Source organism: Archocentrus centrarchus, chromosome 2, assembly GCF_007364275.1.
Source record: "Archocentrus centrarchus isolate MPI-CPG fArcCen1 chromosome 2, fArcCen1, whole genome shotgun sequence".
Classification (NCBI taxonomy): domain Eukaryota; kingdom Metazoa; phylum Chordata; class Actinopteri; order Cichliformes; family Cichlidae; genus Archocentrus; species Archocentrus centrarchus.
Genome location: NC_044347.1, coordinates 9444588 through 9471363, shown reverse-complemented (window position 1 = coordinate 9471363; position 26776 = coordinate 9444588). Strand labels below are relative to the sequence as shown.

Genomic DNA, 26776 nt, shown 5'->3' with positions numbered 1-26776 from the left:
TTAACAGTTTTCCAGCCTCCTCCAGAGTAACGTGGAAGTTTCTCACTGGCACACTGACAGAAACTCAGCTGTTTGTATTTAAAGTTAAAGGGTAAAAGTGGGCATTAATAAATGAATAACTCTGCTCTGGCTATCAGAGAGCCATCATCTATCAGTGAAGCTGATCTTAGATCAGATTATACATGTTTACATTAAAGCAAAGCTGATGTTTCTGTGTGGAAACCTTCTGAAGCATTTTGTATCCAGTAAAGCAGAAATAATAAAATCCTCAATAAAAAGTGAGCTTGTTGCAGCCCATCAGTGTGATGTTCACTGAACAATGACTTCAGAAAGGAAATGCTCATAAACTCTGGCAAAAACTTTATTCATCTAAAACACTTTAACAACAGTTCAGACATCAGTTTTAGGCAATTAAGCTCAAAATCATTATTTACACGAACCAAACTAAGCAAAGACTGTCTTCAATTCATGTTTTGAGTTATAAACATCCTCATATATCCAGCCACCCCACAGAAAGAGTGTAAATGTGTGGGAACCACTGAGAACTGAGTTTGACTCACCGAGTAAGAAACTGCTTCACCTTCTGTTTGCATCTCTGGACTTAAATCTCTGCTTCATCTGTTAGTCCAGTTTTTAGGAAATGTCACAGTTTCACATGTCGAACAAAAAGCTCTGGCTCCATAAAGTCCTCCATCCAAATCTGTTTGTGTCTGTGGAGCAGCAGTAACAGCATCTTCTTTCACAGGAACAGCAGCACACCTCCATCTGTCTGCTGCAGGCTGAAGGCTTTAGGATGTGTTCAGGGGCAGCCTGGGAAACACGACTCTGCATCTGTAATCACACAAGCAGCAGCATTTCAATAAAATTTAATTGAACACATCAGTTTACAGTGTTAGTGTCAGCAGCAGCCCTAAAGCATGAAGTCTGCCTGATGTAGGGCTGCAACTATCAATTATTTTATTATTTCAGTTAGTCAAGGAATTGTTGCAGCCCTAGTCTAATTATAAGAATAGGTAAAAATGCCTAAAACCTTCCACCCATGCATCAATATAATAATACTTAATAATTTGCTACAAAAGGATCTGTGTGTTTGAGGTCTTACTAGATGTCAGTAAAATGTGGAACCACTGAACTTGATAATCCTGCACTGCTGTGAAAACTCTGCAAAGCTGTCGCAGCTAAAAGTTGATTTTTTTTTCTTCCATAATAATGAGTGTAATGTAAAACTGAGTCAGTCACCATAAACTGCCATAAAGCGCTGTATGGGAGGCAGGAACTGGATCCTAATACAGACTCACGAGACAAGACTGAACTTAAAAACATGCAGCTTTATATGCTGCTAAACTCAGGGAAGGCATCCACCCATTCTTTGCTGACACCACAAAGAACTGAATACAGACGATATAAACAGAGACATATATACTTAGACATATACATGTAGACGCTGCATTGAGCACTGAAGTCAACATCCCCTCCATATTGGATGTGGCAAAAATAAACAGAGCGCTGCATCACTCTGGTGCTTGTTCAAATCGTTTACAGTCGAAACTGGATCACATGGGCTAACCTTTCACAGGTAAGAGTGAACAATTTTTTTTAAAATACTGCATTTGGCAAACAAAATTTTGAAAACATAACTTGCAAATAATACCATGTAGTCTGACGCTGAAACCAGCCTCCAAACAATGACACTCTTACTGAACTGCATCACCCTGAACTAACGACTCTGATACAAACAAACTGATCTTCAGACCTTCTGTTTGATGCTGTCTGCTCCTCACTTTGTTTCTGCATTTGTGTGATTATAATAATACATTTAATTTATCAAGCACTTTACAAATGTTGGAAACAGCTCTTTTTTGTTTTACTTATTAACCATAAAATTTTATTCGATGCAATAATACATGGATCTATAATTATAAATATAAAGTATACAGTTTCATTGGTAAAATAAAATAAAGTAGATCAGTGTCTATTGCTGTCTTATTTTAATTTGTAACCTTTGTTCATATTTTGTGTTAAAGATTTTCATCAATAATATATAAATTGCTAAAAAATCAGTGAATATAAAAATGTTTTTTTATTCATAAACCTGCAGATGTCATATCTCCATGTCAGCATCTGGTTATTGTAGACATTTATCATCACAGTAACAGCTTTACAAACAGCTGTAAACACTCATAAAAACATTAGAAATACAGAGGCTGGTTTGCTGCTGCACCCTAACATACCTGGATTATTTAACATGAATAATTATCAGATTAAGCGCATGTTTGACTGTGTGAGTGAAACACATAAACTTACAGAACTTTGCAGAAAGGCGCTTCATGAAGTTCAGTCCATTTACTTGGATTAGTTTACAGAGCAGATCTGCCACATCCAATATGGCGGATGTGCTGATGTGTCACAGCAACGGGCCGCCCCGCTTAATGCGGCGTCTGCGTATGTATGTCTACGAATATAAACACGAGGAAAGCAGAGGAAACTAAGAATTAAAGAGAGACAACAGAAGTGAAAGAGCAGAACAGAAACAGTCAGTTTGGTGACAGCGTTGCTCTGTGGCTGCAGACTCTTTTAAACATGACTCACACAGCAGGAACATCTTCCACACATCCAGCTGATTTCTCCCACATTCTTCCCGCTCTAACTGATCTTCCTCCAACATCTTCACAGGAAGGGAGCCAGGATGGAGGAAATCTATAGTGGAGAGCAGAGAGGGAGAAAAAACTTCAATCAGTATCATATAATACCTACAGTAATACACAAGTAATGCGTTATATTAAATACGCACAAGTGTGTGTTCCTATTGATGAAGCTACCAAGCACTGTTGGTCCAGTGCGAAAACTCTGGCTGGCTAAATAAATGAAAAACAAGCCAACAATAATCATGCAGAAAAAATGCAGTGAGGTTCTTTATGATTCTGTTTCATTATTATTGTTAATTTCCTCAAATAAATGTCCAAAACATAAATGTGCTGACTCAGCAACACTCTAATTAGTGTCTGTCAGATGTGAGATTCACAGTAAAATCTGCTGACTGACTGACTGATGTCTGCCTGCTTTTATACATTTTAAAAAGCTTAATTTAATTTAATTTCTGTTTGTCAAATGGTCAGAAAGACACAAGCGAGGTAACACAGACTCACTGCCCGCACTACAGACAGCTCCTCCTTAAGATTAGTTAACACACGCGCAACAACACCGTTAAACTTAAACAATAACAAAGATGATGACCCCTGTGGCTCACAGCTGACCTGGTATCAAAGCTCCTCCTCCATTCGGGCTCCTCCATGGTCACATCCACCTGCATGAGCACATGACACCAGAAGAGACACCACAACAGAGTGTTAGTGCTGCATAATTGATATTTTACAGGTGCATTAGTTAAGATAGATTTCTGATGTTACACAGACCCTGTTCACACAACATCTAAACAAAGAGTCACTGAAGCAAAGTTCAGATTGTATTGACCTTAATTAGGCAGCGTGCAGAGATGAGACCACCTGAATAAGATCAGCAGTGAGCTGCAGGCTGCAACACAACATAGAGGTGTAATAATAAAGATGATTCACCTGAAAGAAACTGATGACATTTCTATGTCCTAGAGTCCGTTCAGATAACATCCAGATTCTGCTCCATTGTTGTTCTTTAACTCTGGGAAATGACAGGATATCTGTGTACAGACAGGAGCAGCAACAAGGAAGCAAAGGCTGGATCATGGATGAGCTCAAAGTCAGGTAATATGAGGAGCTGCTGAATTTAAGTAAAATAAATAAATTTCATTTTATGATCTTTTGCTGAGCATACCTCAGTCTCTGCCTTCATCAAACATGCCTCAGTGTGATAAAGCATTCAGAATATGACTTTTACCCCCGATCAACATGGAAGCAGAAAAGAAATCACCTGAGAAATCTCATCTCTCATCATCAAGACTGTTCTGGAAAAAAAATAAGTTGAGCTCTGAAACAAACTGATTTTCTGATATTTGCTGAAAGAAATCTTTGCAAAGGGATCAATGTAGCATGAACAGGCTTCAGCACTGACAAAAGGTAAAATAATAACAGCTCCTTTGTGCTCACAGTGTGGATACAATCTTGTTCTGTTAGCTGTGGGGAGTTTCAGCTCCCACCATCAGCATGATAATGACCTGAATCATGGACACGGCTTACATTTTAATTCTTTTGTTCACACTCAGTCTTTGTACAAGAAAATTACAATTACATGTCCACAAAGGTTATTAGAGATGAAACACAACATTAGCATCTGATTGAGACGCTCCATCAGCCGTCTCTGGTCCTCAGACCACATTTTTTCAGTGACTTCCTTAAAGTTGCATCTTAACGCAAACTATTCATTAATTAATGTATTTATTTTGAGCTGTCTTTATTTCTATTATTATTATTAATGTTGGTTTGACAAACAGTGACAGACTCAGGTCTGAGTCTCTGCTGCTTTCTGTTTCCTGTTGATCTCCGCCTGTGTGGGTGTGGTGTCATGAGTCAGGATGCTCTGCATGTCTTTGGTCTTCTAATAACTGGGGCAGAAGTTACACAAACATGAACATTTTAAAAATCCTTCCAGGTTTCATGTGTCTCTGTGGTCTGACTAACTTTGTGCTCTTGTTCTGGGAAACTGAAGAATGAAACCCAAACAGAACTGAGTCTGTTTGGCTTGTTGGTGCAGCTTTAGAGCAGAACAGTGTTTGAGCAGTCAAACCAAACTGAGGGCAAAGATTTCCCTTCAGCTTTTCAACCTGCTCAATGTGACTGAAATGTAAACACATACAGGTCCATGAGGGAGAGGCAGAAACTCAGCTGAGACGATGTTTGAATGTTTCCTGGTAAATTCACACAGTGAAGAGTCACTGCTGAACCACTGGAGGAAGAGGCGGAGCAACATCTGAAAGAACTTCAGCTTCAAAACCCACAAGTGAAAGTTAAAGTAGGAACTGCAGCTCAGAGATGTGTTTGTCTTCAAAGGAGCATCAAAGTGAGCTCATCCTCGTCCTCAACAGCAGAGCTTCTGTCCAACACTGGTGAGTAAGGATGATCACGATCACCTGTTTTAGAGTCCAAACTCCTCCTCTCTTTAATATAAATATGCAGTTTATATACAGATGCAGTGCTTAAAATTCACATCCACACTCCTGAGTGAGCAGATCAGTCTGACGTCATTCTTTGTGTCATTCACAGTTAGAGCCTGAAGTCCAAGATGCTGTAAAACACAGAGCCGAGTCATTTTCACACATTTATTCACTCAAAGTCTCAAAGTCTGCTGCTGATCTCAGTAAATCTCAGTCTAAATCTTCTTGTACAGATGTGGGTCAAAGTCATCAAAGCAGACAGTTTACTTAGAATCTACTGCAGAGGGATAGTTATTATTTTTAAATGTCAGCATTTTGTGCTGTTGAAGTTTGAGATGATTCCACATTAAATACTGAAGTTAATGGCACAGCTGACCAAACAGCTGAGAGAGGAAGGACGAATTAATTCTGGCAAGTTAAACTGTTTGTATTATTAGTTTGATTGGATCCACTGAGTCTGAGGAGGAAAACATGAGACTGACAATCCTGCTCACAATGATGTCACTGAGAGAAAGAGTCATATTCTGTGTGACACTGAGTGTTTAGAGCAGTCTGAGCTTTTGGTCATGTTTAACATGAACATCCACCACTGGAACAGGAGATATGTGACAGGAAAGAAGGGAAAGCAGAATAGGTCCACTTTAAATAGAATTCAAACTGAATCTGAACTCAAATCAGTTCTTTCCTTTCTCACTCAGAGTGCAGACATGTCTGCTGCCAGCTGTCTTCTATCTGAAGATCAGTTTCTGTGCTCCATCTGTCTGGATGTGTTCACTGATCCAGTCACCACACCATGTGGACACAACTTCTGCAAAACATGCATCACTCAGTACTGGGACGATAAATTCCCATACAGTGTCCTCTGTGTAAGAAGGAGTTCTACACCAGACCTGAGCTGCACATCAACACTTTCATCTCTGAGATGGTTGCTCAGTTCAGACGTGAAGCTCAGCAGAAAGCCAGCAGCAGCAGCTCAGAGCAACAAGCTGCCAAACCAGGAGAAGTTCCCTGTGACGTCTGCACTGGAACCAAACTGAAGGCCCTGAAGTCCTGCCTGGTGTGTCTGACCTCCTACTGTCACACTCACCTGGAGCCTCATCTGACAATGAAAGGTCTGAAAAGACATCAGCTGATCGATCCTGAGGAGAACCTGGAAGGCAGGATGTGCATGAAGCACGATAAACCTCTGGAGCTGTTCTGTAAGACCAACCAGACAGTTGTCTGCATGCTCTGCTCTGTTGTAGACCACAAGACTCATGAGTTTGTTCCTCTGATAGAAGAATATGAAGGAAAGAAGGCAGAACTGGGGAAGACTGAGGCTGAAATTCAACAGATGATCCAGAAGAGACGACTGAAGCTTGAGGAGATCAAAGAGTCGGTGTAGATGAGTAAAGATGCTGCAGACAGAGAGAAAGCAGAAGGTGTTCAGGTCTTCACTGCTCTGAAGGAGTCTGTTGACAGAGGCCTGAACGAGCTCATAAAGCAGATCGAAGACAAACAGGAAACAACAGAGAAACAGGCTGAAGGTTTCATCAAAGATCTGGAACAGGAAATCTCTGAGCTGATGAAGAGAAGCTCTGAGGTGGAGCAGCTCTCACGCTCTAAAGACCACCTCCACCTCCTCCAGAGCTTCTCAACCCTGAAAGCTGCTCCACCCACCAAGGACTGGACAAAGGTCAGCATCCACCCACCATCATATGAGGGGACTGTGGTGAGAGTTGTGGTGAAAGCTGTGGATCAGCTGAAGAAGACACTCAGTGAAGAGTTTGAAGAACTGTTTGAGGCTGAGCTGAAGAGGGTCCAGCAGTATGCAGTGGATGTGACTCTTGATCCTGCTGGAGGAAAGGCTTCAACAACCTTTACCAGACAGCTCAAAGTTAGAAGCAGGAACATCCAAAGCAGAGTTCAGTCTGACTCTGACAGGAAGAGTCGCTGCAGCAGGATATGCTGGTTCCTCAGAGCTGATGGTAGCCTCAGGTCTGCTCTCTGAAGCAGGATTAGAGCCTTAGCGAGCTAACTTCAGGTTTAACCCTGAGTTTTCAGAGCTATGAAGGTTCATCATTCCGTGCACTGCAGACCTAACCAGTGCCTACTGACCAATCAGATCTCTGGAAAATAGCATCACCATCCCTGGAAGATCCCTCAGAGTGCAGATAACAGGAAGCTCTGCATTTCTTCAAGAGACAGTTTGAAGCAGGGGTGTCAAACTTATTTTAGCTCACAGCTACAAACAGCCAGTCATCAATGAGAAGTTCATTCTGGAAACGTTCACCTGAGCCACAACCATGATTTGAAGAAGCTGAAGCTCAAAGTGAAAGACGAGCCTTTAGTGAACTCCTTAAACTGTTCCTCACAGTAGAAGCTCTTCTTTAATGATCAGTCCTGTCACAAACTGATGAAGAACAGCCTGAGATATCTTCAGATCAACAGCATTTGAGTCTGCTGCCATCACACGTTCATTACACTTTATAACTACAACATTTTTCTGTCTCCATGATTCAAACTGCTCATTGAGATCCAGAAATATCTGAAACTTTCCAAACAGTTTCTCTCCCAAAGGAACAGAGATCCATTTGATTGGAATATCGGGATGAACCACAGAAAGCCGTCCTGTGGGGCTTCCTCTGATCTTTCTCTGCTGAGCATCAATAAGAAACACAGATCCATGGGAGCAGCTTTATTCTTTAGTTTTTACTTCTGGCTGCAAAACAGTTTTCAAACATTTTCATTGTTCTCTGAGCTTTAAAACAGAGTTCAGTCTGAAACAGCAGCTGAGCCTTGAACTCTGACCTGACCTCAGACCAGCACGTAGGCCTCCTTCAGTGTGACTGTTTAACAGCACCAGGTTTGGAGCTGGAAGAACGGGACTAAAACTGTCCTGCACACCAGAAGAAAACATCTCAGCAGCTCCTGAATTGAACTGAATAAAAACTCTTTGATGTGAACACACTCGTAGTTAGACTGATAAACTCTGGGCTGATTTATCCTGATGATAACAACCTTCATGTGATGATGTCAGAGGAAGAGAAGCCAGATAAGGAAAAGAGAACCTGGATATGTTGAAGCAGGTCTGGGCTCATTTTTAAGGATTTAAACAGCAGATATAAGAGTGTGTAAGACCTGAGGGACTGGAGACTTTATAGAGGAGGAGGAGGAGGAGGAGGAGGAGGAGGTCACAGGCAGGAGGATGGAGGAGACAAGGAGGTACCAAACAGCTCAGCTGCTCAGGTCATTTGTTTTTTTTTTACTTTCATGTTAGATTAGAGAAGCTTTGACTCCATGAGGGAGGAAGTTTGCTGGACTGATGAGGATCCTGTGTACAAACACCACACAATGCAAATCACTGAAACAGAGAGCTGTGAAGCTAAACTCACTCCTCCTTACACCAGTTATGCTTCATGTAACTTCCGACGCTGGATCACAGTGAAATATAAAAATCATTAATTCACACAAATTAATCAGACATGAGGAGCAGGCCCGGATTAAGGTGGGTCTGGGCCCCAGGGCAAGGAGATTGCAAGGGCCCCCCCCCTCCCGCTCCGAGCCCATACCAACCCAACCCCCCCCCCCCCCCCCCCCCCCCCCGACACACACTCCCCTACAAAAGTCTCTTTCTGCTCTTCCTTCGTGCAAAATCATCTACCAACTCATCAAAGATCAGCTGTTGCACAAACTGTGATTCAATTGCAAGAAGTGAGAGGGAGTTCAGACGATTTTGGGTCATTTTCATCCTGAGCTCATTTTTTATTCGAGCCATTCTGGAGAATGACCGTTCCCCTTCACAGTTCGTAATTGGCAGAGTCAAGAACAGTCGAAGTGCGATGTAAAGACTTGGAAAAGTGGACTGCAAATCCAAATTTACCACGGTCTTTAGCATTGTATTTGGGCATTTTTGTTCTTTTGGAATGAATGATTTGAATTGAACAAGTTCATCTGCCAGGCTCATGGTTAGATCAGTGGGATATGCTGCAGCAAGTGCTTCGGCCCTTGAAGTGAGCTCACTGATTGACATATTATCAGGCATGAAAAGAACATGAAAAAGATTGGTCAAGTGTGTGTATGCAGTTAACCGATGGTCAAGACAGGACACAAGCTTGTCAATTAGAACATTGAACGTTTCAATTCGAAACTTTTCTTTTCCACCTAATTTAACATCTGGCTCTGCACTTTCATCAGCCATATGTTTGCGCTTCTTTGTGCGCTGGAGATCATGTCTGTAGTCTTGGGAGACTGAATCAGTAACACTTAAGGCTGATCTTTCAAAATGGGCAAAATTGTCTCTCTGTGCTGCCACAAAATCACAAAGAGAACTGAGAAGCTGTGTTGCCGTATTTATGTTGATGTTAGGCTTCTGTAACTGCAGGCTTGTGGCTTGGAACCGCTGCAGTATTGTATCCCAATAGTATGCCATGACAGCTATCTCTAGGGTGTCCAGCTTGCCACAAAGTGCAGAGGCCTCACTTCTAGTGTCACGTTTCTCCTGTGGATCTTTGGAAATATTGTTCAGTGAATCTCTCAGTTGTGCATAATATTTCCACAGAGCATTTGTTGATTCAGCTCTTGCACTCCAGCGAGTGCCTGACAAGGACTTCAGTGTGAGTTTCACATTTGTATTTCTGAAAACCTTTCCCCACCTGTGTGTTGAAGAGGCACAAAATGTGTACAAAGATTGCAGGAAGTCAAAGAAACGCCCAGCTTCTGGGCTACTGTCAACAGCATTGACACCAACTAAATTCAATGAATGCGCAGCACAGGGGACATAACAAATCAATGGGTTTATGCGTTTCAGATGAGCTTGAACTCCATTGTACTTTCCTGACATATTACTTGCATTGTCGTAAGACTGGCCACGACCGTTACTTATGTCTAGGCCCAGGTTCTCCACCATTGCAACAACACACTCAGCCAAATTGCTCCCGCTATGATTCTCAATAGGCTCGAAACCCAGAAACCGCTCAACAACGTCTCCCCCAGCTTCAACAAATCTGAAAATAAAAGTGAGTTGGTCCACATGTGCAAGATCGGGAGTGGAGTCAACGATAACAGAAAAGTATTTGGCCTCTTTTATCTCACTGATAATCGCTTCCTTTGTTCTTTCTCCCATGAAGTGGATAAATTCCCCACAGATTGTGGATGAGAGATAGGACACAGAGCCTTTGCACTTGCCTCCAAACCTTTGGAGATGGTCAGCTAGAAAAGGGTCAAATTTGGCCAACAGTTCGATAATGCCTAAGAAATTACCATTGTGAGGTGATCCAAACTGCTCGTCATCTCCCCTGAACGCAAGGCCCCTCTCTCCCAAAAACGGAATTACAGCAACAACTCTTCTCAAAACGTCCCGCCAGTATTGCCTTTCTGCATCAATTTGTTTCATAAGATCAGAATCAATTCTTCCTGTGTCTTTGGAACGACTGTGTAATGCTAACATGCAAGCCCTATGCTCCTCATTCCTCTCATGCTCACCGATACGCTCAGAATGTTTCCAATCAGAAAACCCATTGACAAATGCATTGCACTTACTTGAGAACAGTTTGCAAGCAAAACAATAAATGCAACCAGAGGAAGGTGAGTAAAGGAGCCACTGCCTTTCCACAGACTGACCATTAGGTAGACAGCATTTGACTAAGGAATTTGTGAAACTCCTAGTGCCACCCCCCATGGTCATTGTTGGAAAGACCGACCTACTGGGCATGCGCCAAGTAGCAGTATAGCAGCAACGTAGCAGTAAGATCGGCAGTGGATGGCGAGTGCTGGAGTGGACTATGAGGGAAAACCTTAATGTGTGTAGTGTGCGTCATTGCTGAGGATGTGAGTGATCATTTAACTGCCTTTTTCTTTATTGTGTGTCGTACTTACGAGTAGCCTGAGTTGTAGGTGACGTAGTGTGATAAACTTACAGTTAAGTCCGATCCGTGATGAGCAGGACCAGTTCCCTTTGTATTCCAATACAATTTCTCCTAGTGTAAACTGTGGGCAGACTTCACCCTTCAGCTCACATCCATGTTAGAATGTTTACCTTGCTTGTGCCATGCATGTTATGGTGATACTAGTTGTAAGCTAGCGGTTGGCTTGCCGACCCATTTGCCGAGGGGCATGTAGCGACATGTCTCCATGTTATGAGCCATTGTAGCCACTAGATGGTAGTGTTGCATTACATTTGAATGTGAATTCCCTAATACCTGTAGAACTGTAGTGAAGTAGGAGAAATAGGTAGAATAGTGCACCTTCCTGACCTGTTGTCAGATGTTTAGTAAGTTGATGATGTTTATTCAGATTTATCTGTTTATTGAGTTTATTAATGTAAATATTATTTCTTTATTAATCTTTTTCAGACCACACATACTATCACGCATGCCTACTGATGTTACTGTGCTGTTCATATGCCAAAGCCTGATTAAAGTACACAACTGCATGTGATGGGCTGCTGAGTGTTCTGATCGACACACCAGGAAGACACCCAATATCACCTATACAGTCCTTTCTGCTAGCGCTATCTAACAGTCATATCTCTAATTGAGGCAGGGTACTTTTCACTCCGATTTTGAAAAGCAACTGCTCCTCTACTAACCAGAATCGACTTAGCCTGTTCAGTAATGGCATTTGGCCACAAAGCAGGGTCATTAACGGTTTCACACCAGGAGTTTGAGGTCCTAGCTGCTAATGGGATACTGGTCTCCAGTGACGTGCGGTGAGGGTCGTGACTGGTGAGGCACTGACGTCATCACATCAGATTTACAAACATATAGCTTATTCACCATTTGATTGGCAACAGTTGTTTTGTTTAACATTAACATAGTCTGAAGCAAACCTTTTAGCTCCGGTGTTGGTCTTCCTTTAATTATTATCTTCTGCTTCGATTGAAAGTCCAGTTTAGAAAATTCTTTCAGTTGAGTTATGTAATCTTCCATGTTGAACATAAGGCCAAGCAACAGGAAAAACTAACTGGCCTTGCTAACTGTTTATGGTAGCTTGCCGCCGAGGAGTCGTAGAGTCCCTGGGATCACCAGCGCCCCCTACCATGAGGCACGAGAACTGCGTGCCTCACCTAGTGTCTCTTCGCAGCAGTTTCATGATCGCTCAACACAAGAATGCATTACACACATACAGTTGTTAATGAAAAAAACAACAAAAAAAACTGTGCATTATATACACCAGCTAAAATATGGAAATTTAGTTCATATAGTAAAAGTGTTAGAACATTTTAATAGCCACATGCAAAGGGAAAGTAATCCGGTCTCACTGCATAGCATGCCAGCACAGTTAGTAGTCATTGGCAATGACTATACTGAGCCGCACCACGGATTGCGCAATCCGTGGTGCGGCTCGCCGGGCTGGTGCCTCACCGTTCGTCTCTTAGTATTTGACCGGCAAATGCGAAAATTCAGCGATTTTGAAAAAACTAATCTAAAAATGGTGTAGTTAAATGGAAAAGAACTTTAAAATACAAATCACTGAATGAATATAACCATTTAATTTATTTTTTAATTTTATATTTCCACGATGACAGGTGAGGCCGTGCCTCACCTGCCTCCCCTGACTGCACGTCACTGCTGGTCTCAGTGTACTCCTCCTGGTCTGACAGTGAGTCTGCTGTTGTAAGAGTACACGAGTCTGGAATGGCTGTGGTATTTGAGCATGAAGCAGAAGATCCATGACTGGAGATGGTGTCCCCAGCTTCTGGGTGGAAACTGAGCTCTGTGTGTGGCCCTGAAGCCTGAGCCTGAGAGGCCAGGTCTACACCGGATTGGATCTGTGTGGGCTCCGGCATGATCAAATCAGTGGTGCTCTCTACACTGCTGCAACTCGGACCACTGATGACATTATCAACATTGGTATCAACATTGGAATCCTTTGGCTTATCAAAAAAGCCAGAAATCGAAGGCACATTTTTAAGAAGTCAGCCTGTTTTGCCTCTGTTTTTTTTGGCTCTTCGCTTTGAAGCGCCACTTTTTGTTTGCAATCCATAGGCCTACTATTAATGACAGTTGCAAAAAAAAACAAAAAAAAAAACAAGACAAACAAAAAACCAAGTCGCCACTGGCTCTGTGAAAAGTCACTTGATGACAACACGATATATGATTAAGGGCAGAAGCTAGATAAAGGTAATATCTCAACCGTGTAAGACTTCCTAAGACAGAACAGAATATGATGAAATGATTAAAATGGGAAAAAGTCGCTTATCAGCTTTTTAGTTATTAAAGATGGCCAAAAGTTGCAGTGTGAAGCTTAAAGGCAGAAAGTAGCTGTTGTTCACATATCAAAACTAATAGGCAATGTCGCTAAATTCACTAAATGAAGTTGCCAGAGAATGGCCAAATACAATACAACACTTCTTAAAGTTCGGAAGGTGTTATATTTAAACACGAAATACACTAGCCTTTTAAGGTAGGCTTTTAACCTTTAAAGGTGTAATGTGATATGCGTATAATGTGATATAGTATAATGTGATATAGTACACAATAATAAAATATAAATGTATACAAGCCTTTAAAAAGGCTGTTGAATATTAAACTACATATGATGATATAGTATGATATAATATAATACAATATAATATAAATGTATACAAGCCTTTAAAAAGGCTGTTGAATATTAAACTATACATATAATGATATAGTATAGCTTAATATAATATGATACAAATGAATGCAAGCCTTTAAAAAGGCTGTTGATTATTACAACTAAACAAGTGATGTTGCACAGGTTGAATGCAAAGCAATTTGTCAAGCAGTAAGCCGAGGTCAAGTTCTGAGTGAACAGAAGTGATGCAGGGGGTTATATATATAGAGACAGAGCCAAAGTCTCCGCCCCTTCTTTCAGTCCACTACTTGTGGCCAATTCAGCGACTTTTGATGGTCCCTGGCAACTAAAAATGTCGTGTAGCGCCTTTGGCAACTTTTTGGTCAGCTGATGACTCAACTCATCTTTTCAGTGGCATTGTCCGTTGATTCTCGCTATCCCGACATGCCGCTATTCCGACAACTAATGTAATAAATATTTGCCTTTACTGACGGTTAGGGTTAGGAATAGTTTTAGGGTAAGGCATATGCCTTTATTGACGGTTAAGGTTAGGAATAGTTTTGGGTTAGGCACATTTAATTAAACAGTGTGTCAGTAATAAACAAAACCAAAACATACCGCTATGCCGACAATAGAAATCAATGGCAATAGCGACATGCACCCGGCATAGTCATTGTTTTTCAGCATAAATGTAACTCTGTGCTGCTATCAGAAGTGTTTCTCATGGTGAAATAGTGTTGCAGATTAGCTCTAATCTTTAAAAATTGCTAGCATTGCCCTTTTGCATTATGAACGCAGCCATGCATGCACGTTTTCTAGAGATGAGCGTTGTGTATGACGCTTTGCCGTCATATGTCACGTCATGACGTCATCTGGCGATTTTTCAGAGAGCCAATAGTGACTTTCTGTGATTTCCACAGGAAAATCCATATTGGACATCCAAATTTGTTCATATGGACATATGCAAGCGAAATCTGCAAAGTTGAGAGGTACAAAACCTTGTGTTCTTAAGGTGAATATCTACTGGTGTATTACTCTCCCCGAAGAGAACTAATAAGTTATAATGACAAGTGAATCACCATGTCATTTTGTGTGCAAACAATATTGTGCAGGAGCGAAATCACTTCCCACAGAATATAGATACAAGTTCTGCTAGCTCTCTACTGGGGCCAGCGTTAGGCCCAGGATACGTTGTGGTCACGAAGCAGGTGTTGTCAATTGAGAAACTTTGCCGTTAGATTTAGTGATTTGTGGGGGTTACACCTCTCCATTACGAAACCCCGCTACTCCGAAACCCGAAACCGGGGGTGCATATCCCTACCCCCTTACCCTAACCCTAACCCCGTTCGGAGTGGCGGGGTTTTGGAAAGGAAAAACGTCCGCACTTGTGGGCGTCCCTAGCGACAAAAAAACATTTAGCAACTTTCGCAACCTTTTGGTGAATCTGGCTGCTCGTCTTTAAAGTGACAAAAATCATTGTTCTCAACATAACTGTAGCTTTGCGCCGCTGTCAGAAGCATTTCTAACGGTGAATCAGTGCTGCAGATTAGCTCTGATCTGTAAAAATCCGCTAGCACTGTCTTCTACTACAGACATAACCGTCCCCACACGTTTTATAGAGATTGGCATTGCGTGCATGGTGATGTGACATCATTAGTAATGTCATGATGTCATCTGGTGACTTTAAGCGACTTTTCAGAGAGCCAATTGCGACTTTCTGTGATTTTTAGCAGGACTGAGTCCACTGGAAAATCCATATTGGTTTTTCTCTTACAATGGCTGCCGTTCCTCATGGCCCAGGGATCCTCTGGTTGTCGTCCCCCATGCCCCAGGGGCCCTCTGGTTGCCATACATCATGGCTCAGGGGCCCTCTGGTTGCCATATTCTGTGGCCCAGGGGCCCTCTGGTTTTCGTACTGCATGGCCCAGGGACCATCTGGTTGCCATATCCTGTAGCCCAGGGGCCCTTTGATTGCTGTCCCCCTAGGCGCTCTAGTCGCCATACCGCATAGCCCAGGGGCCCTTTGATTGCCGTTTCCTGTGGCCCAGGGGCCCTATGGTTGCCATATCCCGTGGCTCAGGGGCCCTTTGATAGCCGTCCCCCGTGGCCCAGGGGCCCTCTGATAGCCGTCCCCTGTGGCCCAGGGCCCCTCTGATTGCCGTCCCCCGTGGCCCAGGGGCCCTCTGGTTGCCATATCCCGTGGTTCAGGGGCCCTTTGCCATCCCCCGTGGCCCAGGGGCCCTCTGATTGCCGTCCTCCGTGGCCTAGGGGCCCTCTGGTTGCTGTACGACATGGCTCAGGGGCCCTCTGGTTCCTATGTCCTGTGGCCGAGGGCCCTCTGACTGCTGTCACTCCCCCCAGCCCATTTCAGTTAACCCTTATAGACTAAAGAAGTACAACTAAAGAAGATCCTAGAATAGAGGGCTCTATCGCAATCAGCATCGACATCGGTATCTGGATTGTTGTTGGGCCCCCCCTGGGCCCCCTGGATCCATGGGCCTCGGGGCGCCAGCCCCACTCGCCCGGTCGGTAATACGGCCCTGATGAGGAGCATGAAATGGACGCGACACAGCAGACAAACATCGACCTCCATCTGTGAAAAAGGCAGGTAGACAACAAGGTGAGTATCAGCTGATATCCATGAATCTGTCCTAAACTCTGGCAGATTATGGACTCAAATTGCTTTATATGATACTTACAGGACGTGTATTTAGTGAGATAAATACTTCAGTTAATGTGGGCACACTCCTGTCTTCATGTTCTCCTCTCACATGTTTACAGTGGTGTGAAAAAGTGTTTGCCCCCTGCCTCATTTCCTGTTTTTTTGCATGTTTGTCACACTTAAGTGTTTCGGAACATCAAACCAATTTAAACAATAGTCAAGGACAACACAAGTAAACACAAAATGCAAGTTGTAAATGAAGGTGTTTATTAGTGAAGGTGAAAAAATATCCAAACCATCATGGCCCTGTGTGAAAAAGTGATTGCCCCCCTTGTTAAAACATACTATAACTGTGGTTTTTCACACCTGAGTTCAATTTCCCTAGCCACACCTAGGCCTGATTATTGCCACACCTGTTCCCAATCAAGACATCACTTAAATAGGAGCTGCCTGACACAGTAAGGTCCACCAGAAGATCCTTGAAAACTACACATCATGCCGAGATCCAAAGAAATTCAGGAGCAATTGAGAAAGAAAGTAATTGAGATCTATCAGTCTGGAAAGGGTTATAAAGCCATTTCCAAAGCTTTGGGAATCCAGCGAACCACAGTGAGAGCCATTATCCACAAATGGCGAAGACATGGAACAGTGGTGAACCTTCCCAGGAGTGGCCGGCCGCCCAAAATTACCCCAAGGGCGCAGCGATGACTCATCCAAGAGGTCACAAAAGACCCCACAACAACGTCCAAAGAACTGCAGGCCTCACTTGCCTCAGTTAAGGTCAGCGTTCATGCCTCCACCATCAGAAAAAGACTGAGCAAAAATGGCCTGCATGGCAGAGTTCGAAGAAGAAAACCACTGCTGAGCAAAAAGAACATTAAAGCTCGTCTTAATTTTTCCAAAACGCATCTTGATGATCCCCAAGACTTTTGGGACAACATTCTGTGGACCGATGAGACAAAAGTGGAACTCTTTGGAAGGTGTGTGTCCCATTACATCTGGCGTAAAAGGAACACTGCATTTCAGAAAAAGAACATTATACCAACAGTAAAATATGGTGGTGGTAGTGTGATGGTCTGGGGCTGTTTTGCTGCATCAGGATTTGGAAGACTTGCTGTGATAAATGGAACTATGAATTCTGCTGTCTACCAAGAGATCCTGAGGGAGAATGTCAGACCATCTGTTCGTGTACTCAAGCTTAAACGTACTTGGGTTCTGCAGCAGGACAATGATCCTAAACACACCAGCAAGTCCACCACTGAATGGCTGAAGAAAAACAAAATGAAGACTTTGGAGTGGCCTAGCCAAAGTCCTGACCTGAATCCTATTGAGATGTTGTGGTATGACCTTAAAAAGGCCGTTCATGCTCGAAAACCCTCTAATGTAACTGAATTAGGACAATTCTGCAAAGATGAGTGGGCCAAAATTCCTCCAGAACGCTGTAAAAGCCTCATTGCAAGTTATTGCAGACACTTGGTTGCAGTTGTTGCTGCTAAGGGTGGCCCAACCAGTTATTAGGTTTAGGGGGCAATCACTTTTTCACACAGGGCCATGATGGTTTGGATTTTTTTTCACCTTTACTAATAAACACCTTCATTTACAACTTGCATTTTGTGTTTACTTGTGTTGTCCTTGACTATTGTTTAAATTGGTTTGATGTTCCGAAACACTTAAGTGTGACAAACATGCAAAAAAACAGGAAATGAGGCAGGGGGCAAACACTTTTTCACACCACTGTATTTTAGACCATTTTGTTCTTTTATTCTCTTCTTTTCTCCTTCAGATCATTTATTTCTCTGTATAACTGTGTGAGTTTATTTCTCCTGTTCCTGTCAGATATTCAGCAGACAGCTGAGACTCTTTGAGATCAGTGTGTTGTGTTTAAGGTCTTAGATTTGACTGGGAATTTACAGCTTTAACCTACTCAAACCTTCCTATTAATGGGTAACCTTAAATCAAAGATGGATGTTTCTAACAAAATTGAAGCTGGAATAAAGAGAAACTCTCAGAGTGACACACTGAAGCAGCTCTGATGAGTTCAATAATCACTAATCAAACACACACACCGGTTTAAATGGTTTCAATAAAGCACAGCAGCAGAGACTGAGCTGGTCTGGCTCAGAGCGCCCTCTGCTGGATGTTCACTCAAAGTGCTGCATTTACATTTCCAGCTGTCATCTTAATGCAGGCTGAACATCAGAGAGGAAACATAATGATAATAATGAACCATCAAAGGAGACAATAAAAGTTCATATTTTTATTCATGTCATTGTGAGCAAGCGTGTTGTACATGTTAAAACAGCAGAACAGTTTCTCCATCCTGTTTCTGATCTTTAACACCAGCTGAATGAAAAGAATCAAATATTAACAGTACATTTGTACTCATATCCGTATACAGTATCTGCTTTAATGTCTGTGCCTTTAAACACTGTAAGAAAAGAAAAGGAGAGTTTCTACTTTCTCACACTGGACTTCCTCAAATGGATCATTTTCTTCAACTTGAAAACACTTTAACAAAACATCAACTAAAGCTCAGCTTACTGGCTTGTTCTGCAGCTTCTGACCGTATCTCATGGTCTTCATCAGCAGGTGCAGTTTGCTCGCTTCTGTTTTTAGGACTTCTTCTCTGTGTCGGCTTAAATGTTGAGATTAATCTGTAATTAATCCAATTTCACCATGGAAATGGATCAGACTGATTGATTGACAGGACAGATGATCAGAGGTGCAGAGTTTTTACCACCAATATTAAAATCAGGAGAGAAGAATGGGTGGAGTTTCTCAGTGAAGGAGCAGCCAGTAAAGGAGTAGATAAGAGCTGCATCACCTACATCATAAAAGGAGACCAGACCCTCCTCATAATCCACAAACACCCCCACCTTCTCTGGATCAGACTGAAGAGAGAGACGAACTGGAGGATCATCAAGAGCTACAAAAATGTTTTCAAATGCCCCTACAATCCAGTAACCATTCTCACGACTCACTGTGAAATCTTCCTTCCTGTTGACTGACTCTCTGACCACTCCTAAACTCCAGTCAGTCTTGTCTTTAACCTGAACCTCAAAGTAAAATCTGCCTGAAGAGAAACTCTGATTTCCTAAAACAAAAACATGTTCAGAAAATCTCTCTGGGTTGTCTGGAAGTTTCTTCAGCTGAAGACCACAGTGAACTTGTCTTCCATCATCAGACAGGATGAGTTGAGGATTTGCTGTATCAGGATCAAGAGTCACATCCACTGCATACTGCTGGACCCTCTTCAGCTCAGCCTCAAACAGCTTCTTCATGTCTTTCCTGAGTATCTTCTTCAGCTGATCCACAGCTCTCACCACAACTCTCACCACAGTCCCCTCATATGATGGTGGGTGGATGCTGACCTCTGTCCAGTCCTTGGTGGGTGGAGCATCTTTCAGGGATGAGAAGCTCTGGAGGAGGTGGAGGTGGTCTTTAGAGCGTGAGAGCTGCTCCACCTCAGAGCTTCTCTTCATCAGCTCAGAGATTTCCTGTTCCAGATCTTTGATGAAACCTTCAGCCTGTTTCTTTGTTGTTTCCTGTTTGTCTTCAATCTGCTTTATGAGCTCGTTCAGGCCTCTGTCAACAGACTCCTTCAGAGCAGTGAAGACCTGAACACCTTCTGCTTTCTCTCTGTCTGCAGCATCTTTACTCATCTTCACCGACTCTTTGATCTCCTCAATCTTCAGTCGTCTCTTCTGGATCATCTGTTGAATTTCAGCCTCAGTCTTCCCCAGTTCTGCCTTCTTTCCTTCATATTCTTCTCTCAGAGGAACAAACTCATGAGTCTTGTGGTCTACAACAGAGCAGAGCATGCAGACACATGTCTGGTCGGTCTTACAGAACAGCTCCAGAGGTTTATCGTGCTTCATGCACATCCTGCCTTCCAGGTTCTCCTCAGGATCAATCAGCTGATGTCTTTTCAGACCTTTCATTGACAGATGAGGCTCCAGGTGAGTGTGACAGTAGGAGGTCAGACACACCAGGCAGGACTTCAGGGCCTTCAGTTTGGTTCCAGTGCAGACGTCACAGGGAACTTCTCCTGGTTTAGCAGCTTGTTGCTCTGAGCTGCTGCTGCTGGCTTTCTGCTGAGCTTCACGTCTGAACTGAGCAACCATCTGAGAGAACAAAGTATTGATGTGCAGCTCAGGTCTGGTGTAGAACTCCTTCTTACACAGAGGACACTGGTATGGGAAATTATCGTCCCAGTACTGAGTGATGCATGTTTTGCAGAAGTTGTGTCCACATGGTGTGGTGACTGGATCAGTGAACACATCCAGGCAGATGGAGCACAGAAACTGATCTTCAGATAGAAGACAGCTGGCAGCAGACATGTCTGCACTCTGAGTGAGAAAGAAAAGAAACTGATTTGAGTTCAGATTCAGTTTGAATTCTATTTAAAGTGGACCTATTCTGCTTTCCCTTCTTTCCTGTCACATATCTCCTGTTCCAGTGGTGGATGTTCATGTTAAACATGACCAAAGGTTCAAAGAATGAGCTCAGTGTATGTAAAAGTAATCCCTTTGAGCCAAAAGCTCAGACTGCTCTAAACACTCAGTTTCACACAGAATATGACTCTTTCTCTCAGTGACATCATTGTGAGCAGGATTGTCAGTCTCATGATGAAGCAGACAAGTGTTTGACACAAATCAGGAATCTTTCTGGGATTTTTTTTTTTTTTTTTCTTTATTTCTTGACGCTCTGAATCTGGTTCATTTCTTTTTACTTTCACTACAGTTTTGTCTCTGAACTGGAGCAGGATCCTCCCCCCAAGCGACGTCATCTCTGCTGTCACAGATCAGGACTAAAGTGAAACTTTCGGATTTTAATGCTTAGGTACCGCTAAAAATCGAAGGGAGTTTGATTTTATATTTGTATTTATAAATAATTTAGCAGAAGTGCCGACCAGAGGTGGGGAAATCTCTACCGCCCCCACGGTGAATCGCAGCATGTTTACAGGTTATAAAGAGGAGGATCCACATCTGGACTCTAAAACAGCTGATCGTGATCATCTGTACTCACCAGTGTTGGACAGCAGGGAAGCAGCAGGGAAGATTATTAAAGTTTGACAGAGTAACAGATTAAATGAATCACAGAGTTATTAGTTTGGATCGTCCTTCAGGCTGTCAGAGCATCACTTACAGCACGTGTCAAACTAAAGGCCCCTATACGGAAATAATTTCATGTGGCTGTTATTAATAGCCCTCCCATCACTTATACTACAAACCCCACAATGCACTGAAATAGATGCCGGCAGCTCAAGACCTGTGCGTTAACCCGTTTTCACCCATTGCCAATGACGCATTGATCAGAAGTCAGCGGTAAAAGTATCAGTCAGCACTTTTTACAGTGACAGGCTAACATTATTGTGCAGGCAGAGGACCTGATCGCTGACATCCGAGGTAAACCGTGTTTCTTTTCTTCGCCTGCGATGTGCGGGGAAAGCGCGGATTGGTGGGACAGATAGGGAGAAGATGCAGAGGGAGACCTGCACAGGTGAGTATATCACTGCGTCACACGGCAGGAAACGCTGTGCAGTCAAAGTACTGAGGTCAAGTGAGCCGTCAATTCTGAGCCGCAGATCAGCTGCCGCTTAAATTTTCTTGCGCTTCTACTCTAAGCTTTATGGTAAAGCTCCTGTTCCAGCTCATGAACCAAAGGTTCAAAGAATGAGCTCAGTGTATGTAAAAGTAATCCCTTTGAGCCAAAAGCTCAGACTGCTCTAAACACTCAGTTTCACACAGTTGTTTCTGCTCATGAATGAAGACAAGGCTGAGCTGGAGCTGTCAGGCAGGAGGAAAAGAGAAAGACCTCAGAGAAGGTTTATGGATGTAGTGACAGAGGACGTGCAGAAGGTTGGTGTGATGAACCCTCTCTTTAAGTTGTCTTAAAGGTGAAGGAACCTAAAACAGCTTGTTTCAGACTGATGAGCTGCACCAAGGCTCAGTATCAGACAAAGAAGGATCATTTTAAACTGTGAATCATGCAAAGCTACACTAGGAGAGTCCATGAATTAAATCATGGAGCTGAAATGAGCCAAGGTCCACTTTAATAAGAAAAACACTTTTTTTTTTTTTTTTCTCTTACCATGTGATTTTCAGTCTTTTTGAATCCTAGACGCTGTGACAGAGTTTGGACTCTAGTAAAAAGTCAGACTGATGAGCGGGTGAAACAGGTTCAAGTTTTGCTGATAAAACAACACAAACTGAATAACAGCTCTGCTAACAAAGTTAGCTTACTCAGTGAAAATACACACTGTGCTTTTTCTCACAGTTTCACAATAAAAGCATTCCTCTGCTTTGCCTTTATTGTGCTAAAGTAACACTGTGAGTGCAAGAAATAATCAGTAAATGAAAGCAAGCAGGGTGGATGAGACTGCAGTCCAAAGCACTCAGATTCAGTTCCAAAGTCCAGAGAAGTGACTCAGCTAAATGTTTCCACAGTGGATCTGTGGCTGAATGAGCACATTTCTACAGGAACCAATGTGACTGTGATGAGTCAGCATTAACTGAAGATTTGTGCTGAAACAGTGAATGTGATCAGCTGCATTCACCTCTGTTTGTAGAGACTCTGCTGTGTTGTTGAGGAAAACCTGATGGACTCGGCTGAATCCCGCCTCTCCCTGCAGGTGTGTCAGACACCAACAGGTGAGTTTTCCAGACTCTGAGATTAGAGATAAAAGTGTAAAAACACAGCAGCTTCAGCGGTGTTACAGTTATGTTTCCACACACACAGAGGAAGATCCACATTTGTCTGGACTTTAAAGTGATCGTGATCTTCTGTACTCACCAGTGTTGGACAGAAGCTCTGCTGTGCTGTTGAGAAAGGCTGGATGAGCTCAGTCTGATGCTCCTCTGAAGAAACTCCGAGTTTGCTAAGCTGCAGCTTTAAGTTTCACTTCTGGACTCTGAAGCTGAAGCTCTCGTCTTTCAAGTGTTGCTCCACCTCTACAAGCAGATGAGAGATGGTGGCTAAGCAGTGTGTTTTTACTGTGACTGTTTACCAGTAAACATACTATCACGGTCCTTCAACCCTCGGTCTTGGACTCAGGGCTTTGATTTTAGTCTTTCTCTAGTTTTATATCTTTTAATTATGGTTCTGTATTCTAGTTTGTTTCTTTATGTTTGTATGTATTCACTCAGGTTGTCTTTGTCCTTTCTTGATTTCTCCTTCATGGTTGTGTTTTCCCAGAAAAGCTGTAATGTTGGGCTATTTTTTCCTGACCTTGATTATATTGTATTTTGGCAAGAGCTCAACATGTTGCAATACCAAACAAATGAACCCTGAACAGTATACCCTTCTCCACTAAGCTGTGCAATAAATCAAGCACACATGCACAGAGACACACACAGATACAGACCACAGCAGGTTGTCTCTTCAACATGGAGACGACTGCAAATCTGGGCTGAACTACATTATTTTTTTTGGAAAACAGTGAAATTCCAGGTGAGTAAATCACACTGAATCCTGCAGTAAATTAAATCAGATATTTGACTGAGCTGAGAGACATGAAGAGAACAGTCTGTATCTCTGAATGAATGCACCTCATTTACAGCAACAAACATGTTTAATTTATTCTGTTTCTGCTTAATTACTAAACTGGAAGCTTTCTGAATGCTTCCTATTTGGAACATGACTGAGCACAGATTCGTGCTGCTGTTCTTGCTAAATATACAACACAATCACCTGTGTGTAGCATCCTGAGGGTGTGTGTTTTAGACATGAGCTAAAAAGATCTGCATGTTCAGTCATTAAGACTTGTTCTTTGTTCCTCTCTCTTTCTCCTCATTTCTCAGTTTGCACAAAGTTTCCTCAATCATAGCTCCTCCTGCAGCATCCTCTCTCCTCTGTCCTTTAGGAAACATCCCTCAGCGTGGAGCGCTGAAACTGATTTCCAGGTCACAATCAGGAGGATGGACAAAACAAAGAGGGATTGTGGCAGCAAGAGAGAGAAGGAGGGTGGGGGAAACCAATAATGACACACACAAGGATGATGGTTTGGTGACTGAGAGCTCAAAAGCTGTATGATTACAGAAAAAAAAACTTAAAGATAACAACCCCACACTGGGAATTTCACCCAGGGAATATCTAGTTTAAAACCAAACCAATTACCAAACAATCACTTAGATCCGTTATACCTCAGACAGAGATGTGGTTCAAGTCATTAACAAATTAGTTTATTGGCAACTATCCCAAAAAAAAAAAAAATCAATAAACAGAAGAGCCGTCAAACCCATCGTACATTTACTGTTAATCAACTCAGAGCTGCTGCAGTGGATTCCTAAGAAAACAGTCTGCTTTGATGAGTTTGACCCACATCAGTACAGGAAGGAGGAGCCTGAGATTTACTGAGATCAGCAGCAGACTTTGAGACTGTGAGAGTGAATAAATGTGTGAAAATGACTCGGCTCTGTGTTTTACAGCATCATGGACCACAACTTCTAACTGTGAATGATGCAAAGAATGACATCAGTTCAGGACTGATCTGCTCACTCAGGAGTGTGGATGCTCTCTGTCACCATCAGCTGCAAAGCCAACAAACTGTGTGCGTCATTTCTTCAGAGACTCCTTCATAACTGCAGGATGTCTCAGACAGCAGCCTCGGTGCAGAGCTGCAGCCCAACAAGAAGAAAGAAGAAGCTGCACAGCTGATCTTTGTACGAACTCTGATGTCTTTAAGATTCAGCAGGAATATGAAATATGGTCCTTTGTGTCAAATCTATCCAGTAAGACATTTATGAATACATTTGATCTGCAGTCACAAACTAGTGACTGCTGTGTGTTCATCTGTGTGTGTTTGTCTCCATCTAGTGCTCCGAGTCTTTGAATGAAGCTTTCAAATGAAGTTTGATGTTCAGAGTTCAGCTGTGGCTTTAACTCACTCTGAAGGTTCAAACATGTCAGCAGGTTATGGCATCAAATGGAAAACACAGTGTTAATGAACATTTCCATCATCTGTGTCCCTCCTCAGTTCCTCAGTTAGTTTCTTCTTTCCTTGGATGAAGGAAGCTCCAGTGTGTCCTCTGATAAAGGCAGGAATAAAGGAAGCACTGAAGCAGCTTTCCTCAGTATTCACAGGATCTGAGCAGCCATGTGTCCGTCTGAATTTTTCTGCTTAACACTGTATCTACCCAACAGCTCCTTATCACCTGTTTCCTTCACTTATGTGTCCACTGAAGTCTGCTGCAATCACCACTCTATCACTTCATCCAAATTATTCCTCTTTGTCTTCATCCAGCCTGTGGAGCGTACACACTGACAACATTTAACACAAGCCCTTCAGTTTCTAGCTTCAAACCCATGATTTTTTGTCTGTATAATAACAATAATTTTTTTTTTTTTTTTTTTTTTTTAATTTATGAGCAGAAACAACTGTGTGAAACTGAGTGTTTAGAGCAGTCTGAGCTTTTGGCTCACAGGGATTACTTTTACATACACTGAGCTCATTCTTTGAACCTTTGGTTGTGTTTAACATGAACATCCACCACTGGAACAGGAACATTACCATAAAGCTTAGAGTAGAAGCGCAAGAAAATTTAAGGGGCAGCTGATCTGCGGCTCAGAATTGACGGCTCACTTGACCGCAGTACTTTGACTGCACAGCGTTTCCTGCCGTGTGACGCAGTGATACACTCACCTGTGCAGGTCTCCCTCTGCATCTTCTCCCTATCTGTCCCACCAATCCGCGCTTTTCCCCGCACATCGCAGGCGAAGAAAAGAAACACGGTTTACCTCGGATGTCAGCGATCAGGTCCTCTGCCTGCACAATAATGTTAACCTGTCACTGTAAAAAGTGCTGACTGATACTTTTGACTTCTGATCAATGCGTCATTGGCAATGGGGGAAAACGGGTTAATGCACAGGTCTTGAGCCTCCGGCATCTATTGCAGTGCATTGTGGGGTTTGTAGTATAAGTGATGGGAGGGCTATTAATAACAGCCACATGAAATTATTTCCTTATAGGGGCCTTTAGTTTGACACAAGCTGTAAGTGATGCTCTGACAGCCTGAAGGACGATCCAAACTAATAACTCTGTCTGTGATTCATTTAATCTGTTACTCTGTCAAACTTTAATAATCTTCCCTGCTGCTTCTTCGCTCCTCCTGCTCTCCACCTGTGTGGGCGTGGTCTTCAGAGCATCCTTCAGGTGGCGCTGCTCCTCCTCTTGTCTGCCTTTCAACCAGGACGCTCTGTGCAAGCGTTTAGCCATTAAGATTTTGCTTTTTTTGCATTTTCCAAAAAGATAAAATAGGTGATGATTGAACGAAAGCACTAATCAGGTTTACTGAGAAACGTTGACTGCTGAGCCACCGCCTCTCAGAGGCGGAGCAACAACTGAAAAGCGAGTTTCAGCGTCAGAGTCCAGAAGTGAAACTTAAAGTGAGAACTGCAAACTGTGTTTGTCTTCAAAGGAGCATCAAACTGAGCTCATCCAGCCTTTCTCGAGTTGGATCTATGGTCTGTAGATGTCTGATCATTATCCTGCAGGCTTTACCTCCTTTTTT

General features: G+C 42.7%; 1 protein-coding gene and 2 long non-coding RNA genes across 4 annotated transcripts; 1 reads left to right on the top strand and 2 right to left on the bottom strand.

Moving 5' to 3' along the window:
* Positions 1–272: 272 nt before the first annotated feature.
* Positions 273–3600, bottom strand: LOC115798048 (uncharacterized). The gene is made up of 5 exons (XR_004021470.1): positions 3573–3600; positions 3255–3304; positions 2590–2697; positions 2305–2452; positions 273–831 (listed from the first exon to the last, which is right to left on the bottom strand). It is a non-coding gene; the product is annotated as an uncharacterized LOC115798048 (long non-coding RNA).
* A 10-nt stretch (positions 3601–3610) lies between these two features.
* On the bottom strand, positions 3611–23201 carry LOC115797965 (E3 ubiquitin-protein ligase TRIM21-like). 2 transcript variants are annotated; one of them, XR_004021468.1, is made up of 3 exons: positions 23061–23201; positions 22825–22934; positions 3611–3654 (listed from the first exon to the last, which is right to left on the bottom strand). XR_004021468.1 is itself a non-coding variant. In XM_030754580.1 (3 exons), exon 3 carries the CDS (start codon positions 20603–20605, stop codon positions 18953–18955), a length of 1653 nt encoding a protein of 550 aa, XP_030610440.1. In that variant the 5' UTR covers positions 20606–20614; positions 22825–22934; positions 23061–23201; the 3' UTR covers positions 18549–18952. The 2 variants fall into 2 exon arrangements, 1 of the variants encoding a protein (XP_030610440.1); XM_030754580.1 differs by lacking the exon at positions 3611–3654 and adding an exon at positions 18549–20614.
* LOC115798058 (uncharacterized) lies at positions 22680–25733 on the top strand. The gene is made up of 3 exons (XR_004021472.1): positions 22680–22918; positions 23064–23717; positions 24130–25733. It is a non-coding gene; the product is annotated as an uncharacterized LOC115798058 (long non-coding RNA).
* Positions 25734–26776: the final 1043 nt, after the last annotated feature.